At 40.7% G+C, this 17,508-nt stretch overlaps 1 protein-coding gene across 2 annotated transcripts in view; it reads right to left on the reverse strand.

Annotated features, from left to right (window-relative positions):
- Window positions 1-635: 635 nt before the first annotated feature.
- The window catches only part of PKP2 (plakophilin 2), a 38,924-nt gene continuing 22,051 nt past the window's right edge, over window positions 636-17,508 (reverse strand). For both annotated transcript variants that reach the window (XM_039571509.1, XM_039571510.1), the window contains exons 6-13: window positions 16,970-17,147; window positions 10,420-10,537; window positions 8,754-8,915; window positions 8,170-8,343; window positions 7,452-7,605; window positions 5,800-5,989; window positions 4,733-4,820; window positions 636-3,194 (exon numbers count right to left, since the gene is read on the reverse strand). In XM_039571509.1, coding sequence (XP_039427443.1) covers window positions 3,126-3,194; window positions 4,733-4,820; window positions 5,800-5,989; window positions 7,452-7,605; window positions 8,170-8,343; window positions 8,754-8,915; window positions 10,420-10,537; window positions 16,970-17,147 — 1,133 coding nt within the window. In that variant the 3' untranslated portion in view covers window positions 636-3,125. The remainder of the gene's footprint in view (window positions 3,195-4,732; window positions 4,821-5,799; window positions 5,990-7,451; window positions 7,606-8,169; window positions 8,344-8,753; window positions 8,916-10,419; window positions 10,538-16,969; window positions 17,148-17,508) is intronic.

The following is a 17,508-nucleotide window of genomic DNA, read 5'->3' on the forward strand; positions in this document are numbered from 1 at the left end:
AGAAAATAAGGTAGGAGGATGAAATGAGGAAAGGAATGACTAGTTCTCTGGCAATGTCTATAATTTACTACAAAATTATCTGTACTATTCAAGAGTTTCTACTAAAACAATTCTGTGAAAGATGGTTGTAGTGGGTAGTGGTTAACACACAAGACAAGAGGACCTGGGGTCAGTTCCTTGTTTAGCCAAAGACTCTTTGGGCACTGCTCAGCATGTTTAAATTCAAGATTTCAAATCTCCTCTCAGGAAAAGAGCAAGTGGGAATGTTCTATTTCCCAAGCCCAAGACTATGGTGAGGATGATTCTAATTATTTTTGAGATCTCCAGCGGCCCGTGGTGAAGTTTACTGGCAAATACCAATTAAAGAGAGGTTAAAACCAGCAGATTCTGGGTGGTTTGACAGGTCATCAAAACTGGACAAAGAAATTATTTGCAGGGGGACTCTGATGCCAGTAGGAGCATTAACACAGCTTGCCTTCAGTAACACTGACCTGCTGCAGAAAAATCTAAGTCTCCATACCTAGATTTAATTTAAAAATTAATTTGGCCTTTTGAAGGAAGGGCTAAGGCTTGAAAATATATTTGCTGCATCCCAGCCAAATAGGTTCACTAATAACAAAAAGACCAAAACCAGATTTTTTGCATTAGAGAGAGCACTTTATTATTTCTCTGCTTTGTTTTCTTTGGAGTCCTGCTGAAATGTTTTTGATTGCATACAAGTAGGAGATCGGTTGTAATAAGGCGTGTCTCATGTTTCTTGTGTTGCTGCCAGGCCTGAGATACTTCTTTGTGACTTTTGAACACTGCTTTGATTTTAAAGGGGCACTATCATAGATTTTTTTACGTTGAAAAAGACCTTTAAAATCACTGCATCAATAGAAACAACCCAAAACCTCCGAATTTCCTTTCTAAGGACATTTTACTGAGAGGTACACATATATCTAAAAGTACCCAGCACCATTGTTTTGTTTTGTTTTTTAAATAGCATGTGAGTTTAACAAAACTAAATGTGTGAGTATTTCTAAAAGCTCCCCTCCTGATCTTTTAGACTGCAATTCTTCATTCCTATGTTACTCTGTAGTCAGGTTTACTCTTTGTACATTAATTTTGCCGACCATTTCTTTTTAGGCAGTAAAAGTAGACTTGTCCAGGTTTCCTGGTATTTATTCATTCATGGCACATGCAGAGTTACTTGGGTTAACAAGTTAGAAGAGAAAGTTGGATTTTAATTGTGTGTTTTCTATCATATTTGAAAAAGTTACAAAAACAATTTCCTCAACATGCGGTGCTGTTAAGTTCCCTTCCCCTGTGTTGTTTTTGGACCTGCAGTATTTTGAATATGACATCTTACAAAATATAATAGTATTTTTAAAACCTCCTACTGGAGTGCATTTGATTTAAGTTATTCAAAGTGAATGTGGAGGACTAACAGCCCTCTGAAAACGATCAGTGACGGGAAAGCAGCATTGTTTGCCTACCTCCCCAGGGCACCTTCTGTTCTGTGTGCACATGTGGGACTTTCTGGGACTCCTCGGAGAACTATGTGCATCTGCCAGCAGAATTCTGCTCCCTGATATCCAGAAATACATTTGGACACAGTGCAGTGTAATCATCTGCTGGTTCTAAGTTTCTGGTAGGAGCCAGACCTTTAGCCAGGAATGTTGAAATGAAGATGCCTGGTGACCTGCGCGGTGAGGTCCCTACTCCAAGGATTTTGCATCTCCTTCTGGACAAGAGCAGCCATAAAAGCTCCTGCCAGCAGTTCAGCGTGAGGGTACAGGATGGGCTCTGTTCGAGCAGCAGGGCTTGTCAATACACATGACAAAATATCCATTGCCATAAAGGTAGCTCACTTCCCCTAACTTCAGAAGAGTAATGCCAGATCACATCAGCTGATAACTCAATATTTGTGTGAGAATTTCCTATTGGTTTAATAGAAAATCTGACCCCTGGGGTTTTTTTTGAGAAAAATCTGACTTACTAAATATAGCAGATGGGGGTTTTTTTAGAGCTTCTTTACCATCTTGAGCATCATACCATGAAAACAGCCTTCAGGTGCTCAGGAATTTTTTTCCCTCCTGTTATAGATTCCCACATGTGCAGACACAGCCCTAAAGTTACCAAATTGCGTGTAATTGCTGTAGGGAGGATGATAATTTCAAGTAAAAGAATATGAAGCAGGATTAGATGAATTCCTTAATCAGCACAGAGCCCAGCCTCTTCTGTGCATGTCTATTACTTCAAAAATAAAGGCAAGACCACACTCCCTTCATTAGATATAGATTATCAACAGAATTGTTTCAAAATTGCAATTTTCCTAAAATAATCACTGAATCACCCACGTATAATTTCTACACCAACTAGCAAAGAATGGTGGGTTTAAGTGCAGCCTAAAGTGTCTGAAACATAGTGCCTTAAACCTAGTTCTAGTTAAAACCCTTTCTGGACACAGATAAAACACAACAGCCATATGAGGGAGAATGAGAGAAGCAAGGGATGATAAAATCTATGTAAAATCAGTTTTGCTGCTGTTACTGATGCAATCTCAATGGAAAGAGGCTTAGGAACCAGTGAGCCCATGAAAACAAGCAATACAAAAATAGTAATTTTAACTTCATTGGTGCTTTTACAATGCAGGTAGTGAAATAGCTTCTTGTGCATACTCATGGAGTCTGGAGAGTCTGATTTAGCTTGTGTGAAGAAACAAAAGAGTGAAAAGCTACTAAGTTCTGAGCAGTGCACTTGATGCGTATCCACTGTAGAAAATTTTTGGTATAAAACAGTCTGAAAAGAATTTGCTGCCAATCAGCATTTCAAACTCCTCTGTATAGAACAAAGGCAGTCACCTGGAGCTCTGACTAGTGGTAAACCTGGATGAAACTTCATCTCAGACATCCTGGAGAATCCATCTTTGGTTATTCTTATACGGATATATACAGTGACAACAAGGTGATTAGGATTAAAAACTGAAAAAAACCTACTCTCTGGCTACTCAAGTCTTTATAGAAAATAAAATCCTTTTTTTTCTGAGATACTTTGTGGTTCATGATGGCAACAGCAACCATGTGAAGATGGTTTCATTAACTGCTGTATGATTTCTGTCTTCCATGGTGTTACACTCTGATTCAATCTTTTAGTGAGTTATAGGCTTTTGTGGTCCTGCTGTTGATGAAATCCGCCTTCTTAAAGTCAGCCTTTGGAATGAAAGAAACAGAACAATTCATTATCTTCAGTGCTGATTCTGCAAGGGAAGGGTGGGTCCAGCTGCCTAAAAGCTAAATATGGAGCCATGGTAGGGGTCTAGGCAGAGCCTTGTGCAATCACAGAGACAGAACAGGCAGTGCTTGTTTAGTCCAAGATAGATGAGATGAATAATTGGAATTACTCAACTCTCTCCATTGACTGTACCAGGAGTCTGTTCTAGCTCAGCTCTACAGACTCCTAACTTTTAGGTGACTAATAGCTGAGATTAACCTAGCTGAGGTTAACCCTGTCAGAACAAAGAACACAGGGCAATGCCAAAATGACTCAGGATTTTATCCATTTTATTTGATCAAGTGATTTCTGTGGTTTATTGGACTAAAGTTGCAAAAATGTCTACGCATTAGATGGTTCTGAAGTTTTCAGTGCCATACCTGGTATATCTAGGGGACCTGATTTGCACAGGAACAGCAAATAATCAGCATTTTTGAAAATCAAGTCTGACAAATGTGTCTTATAGGAGTTCCTAAACTACCAGTAACTTCAGAAAATCCATGCCATCAGGGATATTGCTATACAGTAAAGTCAGGAATGCAGTTGTAAAAAACCAGAGGCAACAAAAGCTGGTAAAGAATTTATATGGCACAATACCCTTATTCTTGAACACAGATTTCTGGCCTATGGGGCAGTACTGCTAAGTGTGATGCAACCCTGTTAAAGTTTATGCTAAGGAACTTTTTTGCAGCAAATTTCAACCAAAAAGATCTTCAAAGAGAAACAGCTGAATAATAAATGCTAACAGCTAGCTTGAGAACTTGGAACAGTTTTAGGTTACAGGGAATTCGAAGGGACAAATTCTGAACAGCAACCAAACAAGCACTGAAAACAGTTTGCAATGCAGGGTGAAGGTAGGTAGGTGGAAGTTAACTCAGCTTTGTGTTGAAAAAGCAGTCACAGAGCTTCAAAAAAACCAAACCAGAAACAAAGTGGTTTATGGCAGACTCATGCTGGTCACTTTTTGTTTGATTTGACTATGACTGTAAATGTTTGCCAACACCTTTCCCAGGCTCTAGGTTTTGTCTGAGCATAACTGACACCTGGGCTATCAGGCCATGCAAACAAGAACAAAACTGCTCTGGTTTTAAAGCAGGAAGCTGCCTCGCCCTGCCTTTGTTTTTGCTGGCACTGTAGATCCTCTGTGCCAGGCTGGTTCAGCCAGTGTGGATGGTCACCTACTCTGCATCACTTGTCACCATCTGACGCTTCTGGCAGGAAGCAGCAACACTTTTCATTAGCTTTGCCAGTGGATATAAAACCACAGAGGGAGAGCACATGAACATGGATGAGCAGAAATTAAGGCCGAGCGTTACTTACACAGGATTACGTACAGGTAACAGGAAAACCACATTCAGGGACCATTTGAAATCCTATCACAGGTTGACTCATAAATGTGCAGGAATGCTAAGGGCCCCAGATGACAAATAAGAGAGTTCTAGGTCTAAAAGGACAGATTATTTTTCTTTGTGCTTACCTTTTTGTAAGCGCTGTGGAGATCGGTGTGTGACCACAGGGAGTAGAGGAGGACCGAAGCAGCCCTGCTCGCTTTGCTGAACATATTGCTGCAATTTTGGAAAAAGAATGATGAAACATATTTAAATTCCCACATCATAATCACAGTACATGTACAGACTTCAGCAAACATAACCTCATAGCATTTGTTTTGTCTCTCTTTACTCCTCAACACTGGTTTGCTACCCTTTAGGTATTGTAGCATGTTCCGTGCTGTCCTTATTACTGAAACAAATGGAACATGCCTCCCTGCATGTTCTATTTCCTGCATGTTCCTGCTTCACTCATTCTTCAGAATTAGGGGGGAAATCAAGTGCTCTGTACCCTACATCTTAGAGCAGCTATCATACTATTGATTTTCAGCTGAGGAAAATACACCTCAGCACAACAAGCATTTGTAAGAATCTTTCCAGTAGGTAAAATCTCTGGTTAGTTAGACAGGATTTAAACTATTCAGGGCCTCAGGAGGCCTCCTTTACTGAGATTGATTTCTTCTTTCATTTTGCAAAGACAGATCAAGGCAAACAGAATAATTATTCGTATTTATAAAGCATTAATTATCTTTTGAGTAAATACTGATTACATATTAAAGAATGATTAAATTTTGAATCTACTCTCTAAAATGCCACTTTATAAATTATTTTTAAGTACCGATCTGTAAGTTCTGTAAAAGGTATCCCTGCATTTTATTGCTAAAGATTATCAGAGCTGTGTTACAATGAACAGGAAAGACATTTTTGGTACAGATGAGATCTGATGATTAGTCACTACATATGTATCAGAATTTAGATAATGTTGTGCAGTTACCTTCCGAGGAGTTATTTAAAATGCTGGAACAGGGTGAATTTAGCTATGGATGGCAGAGTTGTTGTAAGAGATCTTCCTGTATTTCCCAATCAGTGCAATTCTATTCCCATCACTAGTTTGAGCTGTCCTGTACCTTAAGATGAAGCGTTTTTTCTCCCTGAGTAGCAGAGGCTGCAGGCTTTTTTTGCCCAGGGAAAGAGTGAGACTTGTGGAGCCTCTTACCTGTCATTCATGCTGATGGCAATGACCTTGGGCAGGCCGTGGGCACTGAGGAGCAGGCGGGCGTTGTGGGAGCTGCTCTGGGTCAGGTTGAACAGGGTGTAGCAGATGGAGGCTGTGGTTTCACAGGCAATGTCCGACCCTGGCACACACTCGGGCAGTATCGACACCAAATCAGGCAGAACTTCTCTGGCTGCAAGGTGGAAGAGAGACAAGCAGTTCCATCACTGACAGGTGCAGATTTACCTTATTCCTCCCATTCTCCCCCATCAGGGTGCTGTGTGCTCCCACTACATGCTCATGGCTTCATCCCTGCCTTACAGCCCCACAATTCAGGTTAAGCTGCATCCACCCTACATTGGACAGCCTGTAATTTGCCTCATGCACAATCCATTAATACCTCATGTGCTGTTCTGACCTCACCAGGCATGTGCCAGCTGCAGGCTGCCACTTCCCTTTTAGAGATGTTTTATATTAAATTTATCTCCATTTGATATGTAGGTTCATTTTGCTTGATAAATTTAGACTCTTGCATCTACAAAACAGTTTGCCCTCTCAAATGTTGTCCTTTGGCCAAAGTTTTTCTTTAGGAATTTGACCTGAATTCACACATGCTTTCAGTCAATCAAAAAGAGCATCTTTCAATAGAAAAAACATTCACCTGAAATTCCCCCAGTTCTCTCTACCATGGGTAAAGCAAGGAAATGGCTGTGAATGTGCAAGATGAAGCACCTGCCCCCAAAGCTCTGTGTTATTCTGTGCTTCCCATGCTCTCATAATTTTTTTTTTTTTATGAAATCCCCACTACTCATCAGTTTAATGTCCTCTTTCAGGGGGATTCACCACCTGTAATTTTTAACACCATATGGATTATCCCTTTGAAATCAGCCCAATAACATGTTATTATATTTTCATTAATAGGGAATGTTCTCTAAGGATTAAACAAGACCCAGGAGACTGTTCTGCAGAATTCTGGAGGTTAATCTGCCCCATGAGCCATCTGTATACCTGTAATTTCCCCTCTGCCCCTTGGTGGGAACACAGAAAAGGACAACAAATTATATGAACACATTTTATCCTATCAGTAGGAAAAAGTCTTAAATACATAATAAATTGAAGTGAGAATATTCAGAATAGAAATGGCTTCTATTTAGAAATTAGATCCTTTAAAAAATGAACTATTTTTTCTATAGCATCTTATAGCTTCCATTCTCAAAAAAATTTACAGGAAAACTGTGTGGACTGCAAACCCCTAAAGCTTTCTGTCTGATAAAAGAGAGTATGATCTTTGCTAGAAGTAGAGATGTTCTGTGATTTCTTGCAAAGCATTACACAGCTGTGGCAGCACAGAACTCAGCACTCACCTTCCTTTACCCTATTTTGAAGCAGAAGAACTCCCTCTCCAAATCTGTAGAGGGACTTCAATTATGTATTTTTGAAAGGAACACTAATGGAAGCATCTGATGAGGAATATCCAATATAGTGAAAACTTTGTTTAGGCAAAACCCTTTAATTTAAACCCTGTACAGTGACTGCAAGTATCCAGTGAAAAATCTACTGAACTCACAGATCAGGATTTTTTTGCACATTTCTTTTTTTGAAAGCAGGAAAATTTAAGGTGAAGAGAACAGAGCAAGCTCTCAGTCTTTGCTCACCTATGTCACTTTGCAGGGAGGTGTTTCGAGACAGGTTCCTGAGCAGTGAGACTGCTGTCTTCTTCACAGCAGGGTGGCTGACGTGCAGCATAGCTCGGATGCCTGGGAGGCCGTTTGCCTTTTGAACAACAGTCCGGGCCACTGCGAATGGCATCTGTGAAAAGGCAGTTCTGTGTCATTACCATGAATGCAGAGCCTCAGAAAAAGCTGCACACAGCCAGTCCTCTGTGCCAATTTAAGCATATTTAAAAGAGTTTTAAACCAGATGAGCTGCAACAGGAAAGGAAGGTGATAGAAGGGAAGTTTCAAGCCCTCTTTCTCCCAGGTGCTCTTTACCCAGTTCCTCAGACAGATATTAGTTTCTTCCACACCAAAGTGATCTGCTGTTATATCAGAGCCCTCCTCTCCCCACAGGACTGTCTTCCATTACTTTTTTTAGTGCTTTTGGCATCTGCTCATCCCTCATTGTGTAATGAATTAGCAAATCCCACACATGGAGATGTAGACAGAGGGAGAAGAAGCAGGTCCCATATCTGCCAAGCAAGGAAGAGCTGCACTGCTGGGTATGACTCTCCCTTCAGTGTTCTCCATTGTCCTTCACCATGTCAGTAGCCAGTGACTTGTCAGTGATTACTTGAGCTCAGCTGCACTGCAGCCCTGAACTCTACGCATTCACATCAAGAACTAAGTGACAAGAAAAGGAAAAAAGCTGACTTACTGGTCCAGTGCCAGCTGTGAGGTTCTGAAGAGCTCCCAGGGATGCTTCCTGGGTGTAGTTTCTGGTACTCTTTGCTATTAAGGAGAGGTATATCCTAATCAGTGTAGAATGCCACAGCGACTCAACACCTTTGGGATTGCTCTTTTCCTCAGGTAGTGGGGTGTCCTGCTGCTTCTAAACATGTAAACAGATCAAGCCTTTAGAAACAGTGACCTTTATAACTTAATGCATCACAAGCTAAATTAGCCATTTTATAACTCTCTATGACCAGGTTATTTGCAGACTGTCAGGTTCTGAGCTCAAATAATAATGTGCAAAATTTCAGTATTTAATGATAGTGGCCAGTCCATCCAGTGGAGTATTCCTCAACTAATAAAACATTTTCTATGTCATTGTCATAAGCAGCAGCTGAACAAGAGAATTGGTGTCAAGAAAGACTATCAATAAATTTGCATTTTTGGGGCAAGGAAGTGTCACCCTACCAGATACATCAATAACAGCCTGTTAATTAGATTACAGCCTTATTCTCGAGAGGTTGCTACAAGGTATTAACCAAATAAGATGTAACTAATCATGTACTTTACCTCTTTTACTTTTCTGCTCCGTGTTCCAAAACAGCCTGGTGTTTTATCATTGCTAGAAATATTTCTTCTTTGCATATATATGCTCTGGGCATAGCTCTCAGGGAGCTCTATCTCTAGCTGGTAGGAAAGATTGTGAAGAATGCACACACAGTTCTCTGTGGCCTAAAATAACGAAAGAATAGAAATTGAAAGCTTTGGCATGTGTTGAAGGGACATGTATAGACATGGGAAGAGATCTCATTTTTGGATCTTCAGCAACTGACTGCAGAGCTTCTACTGCCTTATGGAAGAGCCAGGCTTCATGCCCATGATCCACCAGACTGCCCTTACACTGATAAATGAAACATGCCCTGGGATGTTCCTGAGCACCAAGGCCAGCTGGCACACGGGGCTGCATTCGGAGTGGGGTACGTGCCTGTTGGAAACCGTCCTGGGACATTATAATTCCTGAACTGTGCCTGGGAATTGTTTGGGCGAGTGCTACTTGACACAGGCCACAAGTGTGCCAAGAAATGTCTAAGAGCTGAAGAGTAAAGATGATCATGTACACACCTCACCATAGCATCAGCAAGAGGGAAGCTTTTTATCTTCCCCAAGGAGGAAGCATTTTCTGTGGTAGAATGCTTTTTAAAACAAGACATTCCTTTCTGAACGTGGCTAAGGTCAGGTCTACAATTTCTGAGTGATGAGTCTAGTGGCAAATTGCTTTATTACCAGTTCCTCCTTTCTTGAAAGTCAAAAAGGAATGAGTGGTTTTAAGACAAAATGCAGCAGGGAGATATTGGCACACGTGTAATGTGCTGGATTCTCCCTGAAGCTAATGGCACTGAATACAGGGAGACGGGGAAGCTCAAGCAACTAATCCTAGAAGAGAACTATAAATGTGCAGTAATTACCACTGCACAGCACAAGTCATAGCAGGCCCACCAGAACTGCCTCACAGGCTGCAGCTAACGTAAGTGACAGCTGGTCTTCTCACCCCACTTCACCCAGCTGAAAGACAAGCCCCTGCTCCAAGAGTCTGTGTTCAGGGTTCCCCTGCACTAAGTGGTGGGAGGAAAGAGGGAAACTGGCATCTGGAGGTGTCCAGGTCCTTGTAGTTACTGGCTTAGGCTTGGGCAGCAAGCAAAAAATGTGCAGTTTTATTTAAAAAAAAAAGCAAACTAGGAAAATTAGTTCTTTTCTAAATGATGTGAGCTCCTTAATCACACTGCCACCAAAGGGATTTAGGTTCTTCCTTTCCTAAGGGGTATGTAGCATTAAATATATAGGAGAGGAACCGGATTAGTTTTTTAAGCTTCTAGCTAGCTAGCACCCTGAGACAACCAAAAGGGCAACATCTGACTCTTCTGTGTTTCAGCATTTCTGAAAGCTGTGATTTTATCTCACTTTTTAAAAATAAAAGAGAGAAGTTTCTACCTTTCTCTCTGGTGTTCCTGAAAATGTTTTCCCAGTGCTATGTTACACTATTCTTTTAGATTGCAGGATAAAAATACTTCAAAAAGCTTCTTACTGGGATTTCACCTTTGGTGGCAGTTTTAAAAGCCCTGGAAATAAGTTTTGCAGTTACATCACAGCTGTTTCTGAACATTGACTTCTAAACAACAATAAAAAACGTTCACTCGGCAATTTCCCCTAGGAAAACACTTTTCATCTCAAAGAATACCTTGTCATTAGGCTCATGGTCTGCAATAGCTCCTTGGATATAATACACAAGAGAATCAATTAAGCCCTCGCATTCTCTCATCTTCTTCCTTCCTTCCGGGCCGGCAGAGCTCATGTTTCTGTGCAGGAAAGAATATGTTGGGGAGAAGAGATTTAGTCAAAGGTATTTTCTTGTGCTCCTCTGACAAACTTTTCCAGCTAAATCTTAAAGATACTGAAATTCAGGTTGACTGCTCCTTTTCTTCAGAGGTGTAAGACCATCTGAGCCTCTTCTAGGTAAAACTTTCACTCCAGACAAAAACAAATACTCCAGGAAACAAACTGCTCTGTTTGGATGGATAAGGTAAGACCTGGCTCAAATTTTCATCTCAAAGTTGAATTAATCCTTTTTAAGCAGTCAAAAAAAAAACCAACCCTGCACTTTTTTTCACTATTCCATTTGTAGTTATATTTTTTAATATTTAGGATGGTGAAAATATCGGAGGAAAGATACTTGTAAAAATTTCCATGCACATAGATGTCCTTTAGAATTAATTTACTTACACCGAGCCAGTTCTTGATCCAAGATGTCCCATCAACAGACACAAGACCTGAGAGTTTTAGCAGCATCTCCACATTCTCATGCAAAGACCCACTCTTTGCCTGGCTTTCAAGTAACATTTGCTGTCTTTGTAGTAACCCAAGTACAACTTATAAATGAATTTGAAAAGTGATTTAAAAACTCTCGAAAAACCAAACACATACTGCTTGAAGCTGCTTGGCTCTAATCAAGCTACTGATTTCCAGGGAAGAAACAATATTTACAATTTTGGGGCATAATTATCTTTACAACTCAACAAAGTCTGAATTATGGAATACTGGAATTATAAATCCAGGCCTTATTATTTTGGACTCCTGCAGCTCTGCTGGCTAAAAGGCTGCATATTCCAGCGTCATTGTTTGAAATAACGTTAAATATAACCCACTCTTAGCATCCAGCAAAACACAGAGGGACATGTTCCTTTACATAGTTTCAGGTTGCTTATTTTGCATGCTTTGCCCACTAAAAATTACAATGTTTACAATTTTACTAGTGACAGATCCAGTAAGGTTTAAACTTTCCTGTGGCTTATGACTGTAAAATGAATGTAGCATTTTATACACCTTTTATACACATTTTATACACAGTGTCATTTCACTTCTACTATTTTTTTTTCCTCTGGGAAGTACACATTCAGGTTAAATACTTCAGGTTAAATACTAATGCACTGCAACTACAATTTTACTCTAGGTCGTGATGTTAACAATGCCTATGAGCTCATTTATTCTCTTGTGGAATTATATATCACAGAATCAATATTCAGATTCCACAACATGGCCTACTATAGACATCCCCTTGGAATTTAGTTTACCAATATATGTCACATTCGATGCATGTCACCCTTTCCTATGTTTATGCTGAGAGAAATGCACACAGTACAGCCCTCCTGGTGCATAGGAAAAATAGTCTCTGAGGCACAGAGACTAAAAATACTGTTAAAGATAAGTGTGGAATTTCCCTCTCCAAAGACACTTCAGCTGATGCAGTGTTTTGTTTAGCCCCAGTACCAATACTACCCCCTCCACTTTTTACACCTGATCCTGCTGAATGCTTGTGCAAGGAGAGGCCATGCCCCAGCCTTGCTGCCAGCATGAACAGAGTAGGGCAAAGAGCTTTTATAGCTCAGGAGGCAGAGAAGAGCCTGAATCAGGGGCACTGTCCTGCTCTGCAAGGGAAATTAATTACTGGGCTCTGTTTCATGAAGAAGCTGATGCCCATCCAGTGACAGATATCAGTGCGTGTCCGTGTGCATGCCTATACACACATGGGTACTCCATTGTCCACCTTCCTGTTTCCTTAGCAGGACAACGTGGACTGGGAAGGGAAGAGCTCCTGCTCTCCCACTCATCCAAAGACAGCTGTAACCACCTTACTCTAAACAGGTTTAGAGAAGACCATTGCAGGGAATACCTCAGCTGGCAGTTTAAGTTTGCTAATTGCTTGAGAAATTCCAGCAGATAAAAATATTATTCGATTGGTAAAAAAATAAGTATTTCTGAGAAGTGTCACAGAAATGTAAATTTAAATATCTTTTTTTTTTTGAAACAATGGAGACATTTTGCTTAGAGTATTTCAAAACTGACTTCATCTTGGCTTCCCAAGATTTGAGATTCCTGAAAATTGGAATGCCAGCCTCGGAGCTCCAGAACTGGGCTTTATTGTAGTGGAGTTCCTGGAGTCACTGAAATACTCAGTGCTTGCAGTGTGAGGAGAATGCAGTTTTAGGGAGATTGCTCCTTGTGGGGATGCTCTGCTTTAAATGACTCAGAACTTACATTTTGGCAGCACCTACCTACAAAAAAATCCCTGACATGCCATGCTCAGCTGTGGTAATCCTGGTGACATGCTCAAACTGTGCCATTTGCTGATGTGGATGCACTCTATCTGTCTGCATGCCTCATTTATCTCATCTTGCATTTGCTGCTTCTGGCCCCTCCTGCACACATTCATGGTGCTGGTGCAACTGTATCTGTAATCAAAATAGCTCTTTGCCCACAGTCCTGTGGCATGTGGGGAGGACCAGCTAATTTCCTGTTGGGAAATATTATTTTGATCCAGAGTTGTGAGGTAAATACAAAGAAATGCGACACAGTAAAACCAAGTATGACTTTGAAAGAAACAGGATGATGGTAATAAATGTTCAATTAGCTGATAAATGGCACCAAATGAAAGGGATACTCCCTCTAAGCCAACACTGAGTCATACACTGACTTGGAAAAGGTTCTTGAACTGCTGTGAATGGTCTGCTTAACTGATAAGAAGAAGGATTTTGCTCCTGGGACTCATTCTGCTAAAACTGGTAATGTGAATTTAATTCAATTACCAGACAACATTCTGGGAAATTCTATTCCCTTCATGCCTTGCACAGTCCAAAAATTCACCAAGGAGGGAAAGGTATCTGGGATCTATTTAGTAACTAGAGGCGCCAAGCTTCAAGCTGCTTGTTGGAAGTAACAAAATTCCTTTCAGGAATTGGGGGAGCAGATACACTGAAGAGGAGGCAAGGGAAGATAAGAATGGATGGAAATAAACTTAAAGGAATGGCAATGCTACGCAAGAGGCCTTGGTTCAAAGACTTGTTATCATCAGTCATTTGTTTTACGTTCTCTCTTAGAAGCTGCCATTATGAGTCTGAGCTTTTCAACACACGGGCAGAGCTTTGGCTTCCCTTCTCTCCAGAGTAAATGGAAGCAGATGTTTATGCAGACTCCTGGGCTGAAGTGCAATGATATGATTTCCTCCAAATACAGCTTTCCACTGTCCTTGTGGGTCACTGTGCAATTCACAAGAAGCTCAAACGGGAGCTGGGACAGACAAAGTGCGAAAAATAATAATGAAAAAGGAAGGCTGAATTTTATTTTACTGTGTGAGGAACCAGGAGCAGAGAAGTTAGCTGACTTTCCTGGAGGTAGTTGTCTAGAAGATTTTGAAAAACTAGAATACATAGGGGCACAGGATGTGTCCTTACAGAGCAGTTAAAAAGGAAGGCTCTGCCTTCACTCTTCCCAGTGAAGTACAACAGCTTCAGCACCTAAATTAAATGTTTTGCAGGAGAAAATGTGACACCTGTGTATAAATTTGGGAAAGTTCAGAATTGCAGAAGTTTTGGGAAAAGGTATTTCAAGATAAAAATGGAACCAGTTCACTATCAGCTTTCAAGGTGTTATAAAAACAGCCTTCCACTAAACTTTCCTTTCAGAGGGAAAGTCATGCCAGAGGTTCACCTATGTATATAAATAATATCAAAACCATGCATTCTACATGCTGGCATCTTATCCTTTCAGACTCAGAGGAGTATGGGGAAATATCTTGACGATTTTTATCCATTTGTATTGGAACTGGAGGCAGAACTTTTATGTGTAGGACTTTCAGGCCAAGAAAAAATGACTTTACCTCTGAAATTCAACAGGACTTCTCTAGAAATGTCTGTAACACTCCTCTAGATAGTTTAATACACCAGTTTTACTTGTTCAGCTTATTGTCAGGCAACCAGTGAAGACTGTTATTTGGCTTACTCTGTTCAGGCTTTTTATCATATTTTACAACTAAACGATGCTATTACTTACTCTAACTGCTTATGCAGAATTCTGGGATGTACACAGCTTCTTTTTTATCATGTTAAGTTTTGTGACCTGTGGTTTCTGCAAAGCTTTGCTTCTTGCAGGGTTTTAAGACAAAACACAGACCTAGGGAATGGGATTAACAAATCCTCCTAATGTCAGACTTCCTTATCAGTGACTGCATACACTGACACAGGCACAGAGTTTCAGGACCCCACAATACTTCTGGCAATAACTGGGGACTGGTCTGGTCATGCACTCATTCCAGTGCTTGGAATTACCTGCAATATTATCTGCTAGATGTGGCTTCACTTCTCCTGCTGCTGTTTTGTCAAAGAGCATGAAGGAAGCTTTAATTTATAATTTGGTAATGGTGTGGTGCAGTGCATGTGCCCCCACCAGATGCTAGTGTTAGGTTTGGGCTGTGGGTGTCCCTTCCAGTCAACAGTTGTATGGAAATTTTTGAAAAGAAGTTCTGGCATTCTCCTACAACTAAATGCTGTACTATGCATAATGTATTGCACTTCAAAGTACTATTTTTACCCTCTAATAGAAGCTGCAGGCTATAGACTTTATCAACATGGCCAACAAACATGTTAGCATTACAAAAGGGAAGACTAATTACAGATTTATATTCTGGCAAATAAGTATACTCTTTAAACATATTCATAAGCAACATCATTCCCTCAGTTTACACTTTTATTACTCGGAGGTGTGCCCTTCTTTTTACTTATGCAGAGATTTTTTGTTATTAATACATAAGGAAGGAATATTTCTAGTGACCTAATCTGGGAGGTGAGTCAATCTCCAGAAAAGAGATGCAAATTGATTAATCTTAAACATCTCAGCTATTTGGCCAGTACAAAGAGGTAAGCCTCATTAAAAACTATTCTCTGCTAGAAAGTATGTGGCAATCCTGAAGATCATCTTTACCTGGGAATTTTCAAGCCCTTCTTGTCCTATTTATAATTTTCAGTGTTGAAGTTCTTAAAAATGAGAAGGACTAGAATATGAGCATCATGTTTTTAAAACAGGTAATGTATCCTTAAGCACCTACATAAGGGCAGTTTTAGAGACTTTGAATTAGGGCTGGAGAGCTCACTGCAGCTCTGGAGCAGCCCCATGCACTGACTTTGTGCCCAGAGTAAGGTTAAGCCCAGAATCTACTCTCATTTGGAAGAACCCAGGTACTGTTATGCCTTATTTGTCATATAATGAGTTGTGTCAATCTGCTGAAACAAGCTCAGGAAGAGCAACACCGAGCTAAACCTGAGAATGATCTGTGCCCCCATCAGCTACCTCGTAGGGAAGAGACTGTTCCAGAGTCCAAACACCAAGAGAGGAGCAGCCAGACTGGTTTCTGCACAAATGCACTTGGGCTAATTAACATGAAAAACACAACCTCCTTCATTTCCTAGACAACACCACTAGCATTAGCTAGAGAGGTTTTATTATGGGTGGTTAATGTTTCTTTGTATTTGTTTCTGAGTCATCAGAGTAAATAAAAGTTAATTATTACGTAGAGATGGAGGTATTTAGTAGTTAGGGGGCTGACAGGAAGTCTGCAGAAAAAGGTGCATTATTGTTGAGTATTTTGTATAGCTTACAATTCATTTGTCTTCTGAAACCACACGAGTCAGATACAGAGCTGTTTGCACAGGAAAAATCAATGCCAGACACGTACAACTACTCTGCTATAGGACATGTTAGCATAGCAGGTATGTGTGAGGCAAAACTGGGCAGCTTCCCAGCCTCCAAACTTAATTCCTTGCACTCTGCTAGAAGGAGTTTAAACCTCAGGCCATGCCCTTTGCAGTCATGTATTACTCCTTAGTCAGTTCAAACTATGTCCTTCCGTGCATTTTTAAGTGTGTAAACTTACTTAACATGGAATGGCTTTGAACTCACAAAGGGCCCCCATTTTATAGACTGTTAGAGGTGTTTCTACTGAAGATGTGATTTTTATGCTTCAGCCATTTAGGGGTCTGTTCACTGAGGCCTTTGGTGTTTGTCTGCAGTAACTGCTACTGTGTCTACGAGGCTATTAGCAGACTGCAGTACTAAATACACAAACTATAAATCTATTAATCCACCCCATGGCTGCAACTTGCTTGAACTTGTGCAAAAGGCTGGACTGGGCTTACTCTGGTTTAAAAAATGGCTTCTCCCTAATTTAAATCACTTTCTAATCAGTTTAGGCACAGATGATGATATGTCAAAGTAAGCATCTTTGACAGCAGCTGAAAATGGAACACTTTTATGTGCTTGTAGGTACCATGTCCCCTTTCCAAGTCATCTATTTAGACAAGACATGATTGTGGCTTTAGATGAACTCTGTGTATTTACCCAAAAATAATTGTGCAGACCTGTTTTATCATCAGTATTGCTTTGGGTAGTTGCAGAGTGCTCACCTTAGGCATCCTGTGGCATTATAGAAGATATCAGGGTCAGGTAGAACACTTGATTTTGGGTAATCTCTGTCTGGCCAGCCTGAGTAGGGGATGAGGACAGCTTCAGTCAGCGTCTGCAGGGCTTCTCTAACCAACAGGTGCTTCAGCTGGTCATTGGAGGACAGATTCCACAGCAAACCTGTAATACCCACAATAAAATCAGAGTGGCAAAAAGACTCCCTTGCACTTTGAAAGACTTAATCTCATACCCCTTGAAGTCAATGAGTGAAGAGCCTGCCTGGCACTTGATATCCTGAAGAGGAGCAGAAAGGATTGGTAAGCGTTCACCAGCCCTGATCCAGGGACGTGGAAAGAGGGCAGAAAAGGGGGCACAGTTATCCATGTGAATAAAGTAAAATCTCTACACAGTCAGCCTAATGCCCAACCAAGAAGTGCAGTTTTCCATGGCTCTGCATTGCCCATCTGCAGTGATCACCTTCTCTGTTACCAGTGCAGCACAAGCTAGGGGAAAATAAACTCACAAAAGGGATAGATGGGAG

The sequence above is a fragment of the Corvus cornix genome, chromosome 1A, assembly GCF_000738735.6.
Source record: "Corvus cornix cornix isolate S_Up_H32 chromosome 1A, ASM73873v5, whole genome shotgun sequence".
Lineage (NCBI taxonomy): Eukaryota > Metazoa > Chordata > Aves > Passeriformes > Corvidae > Corvus > Corvus cornix.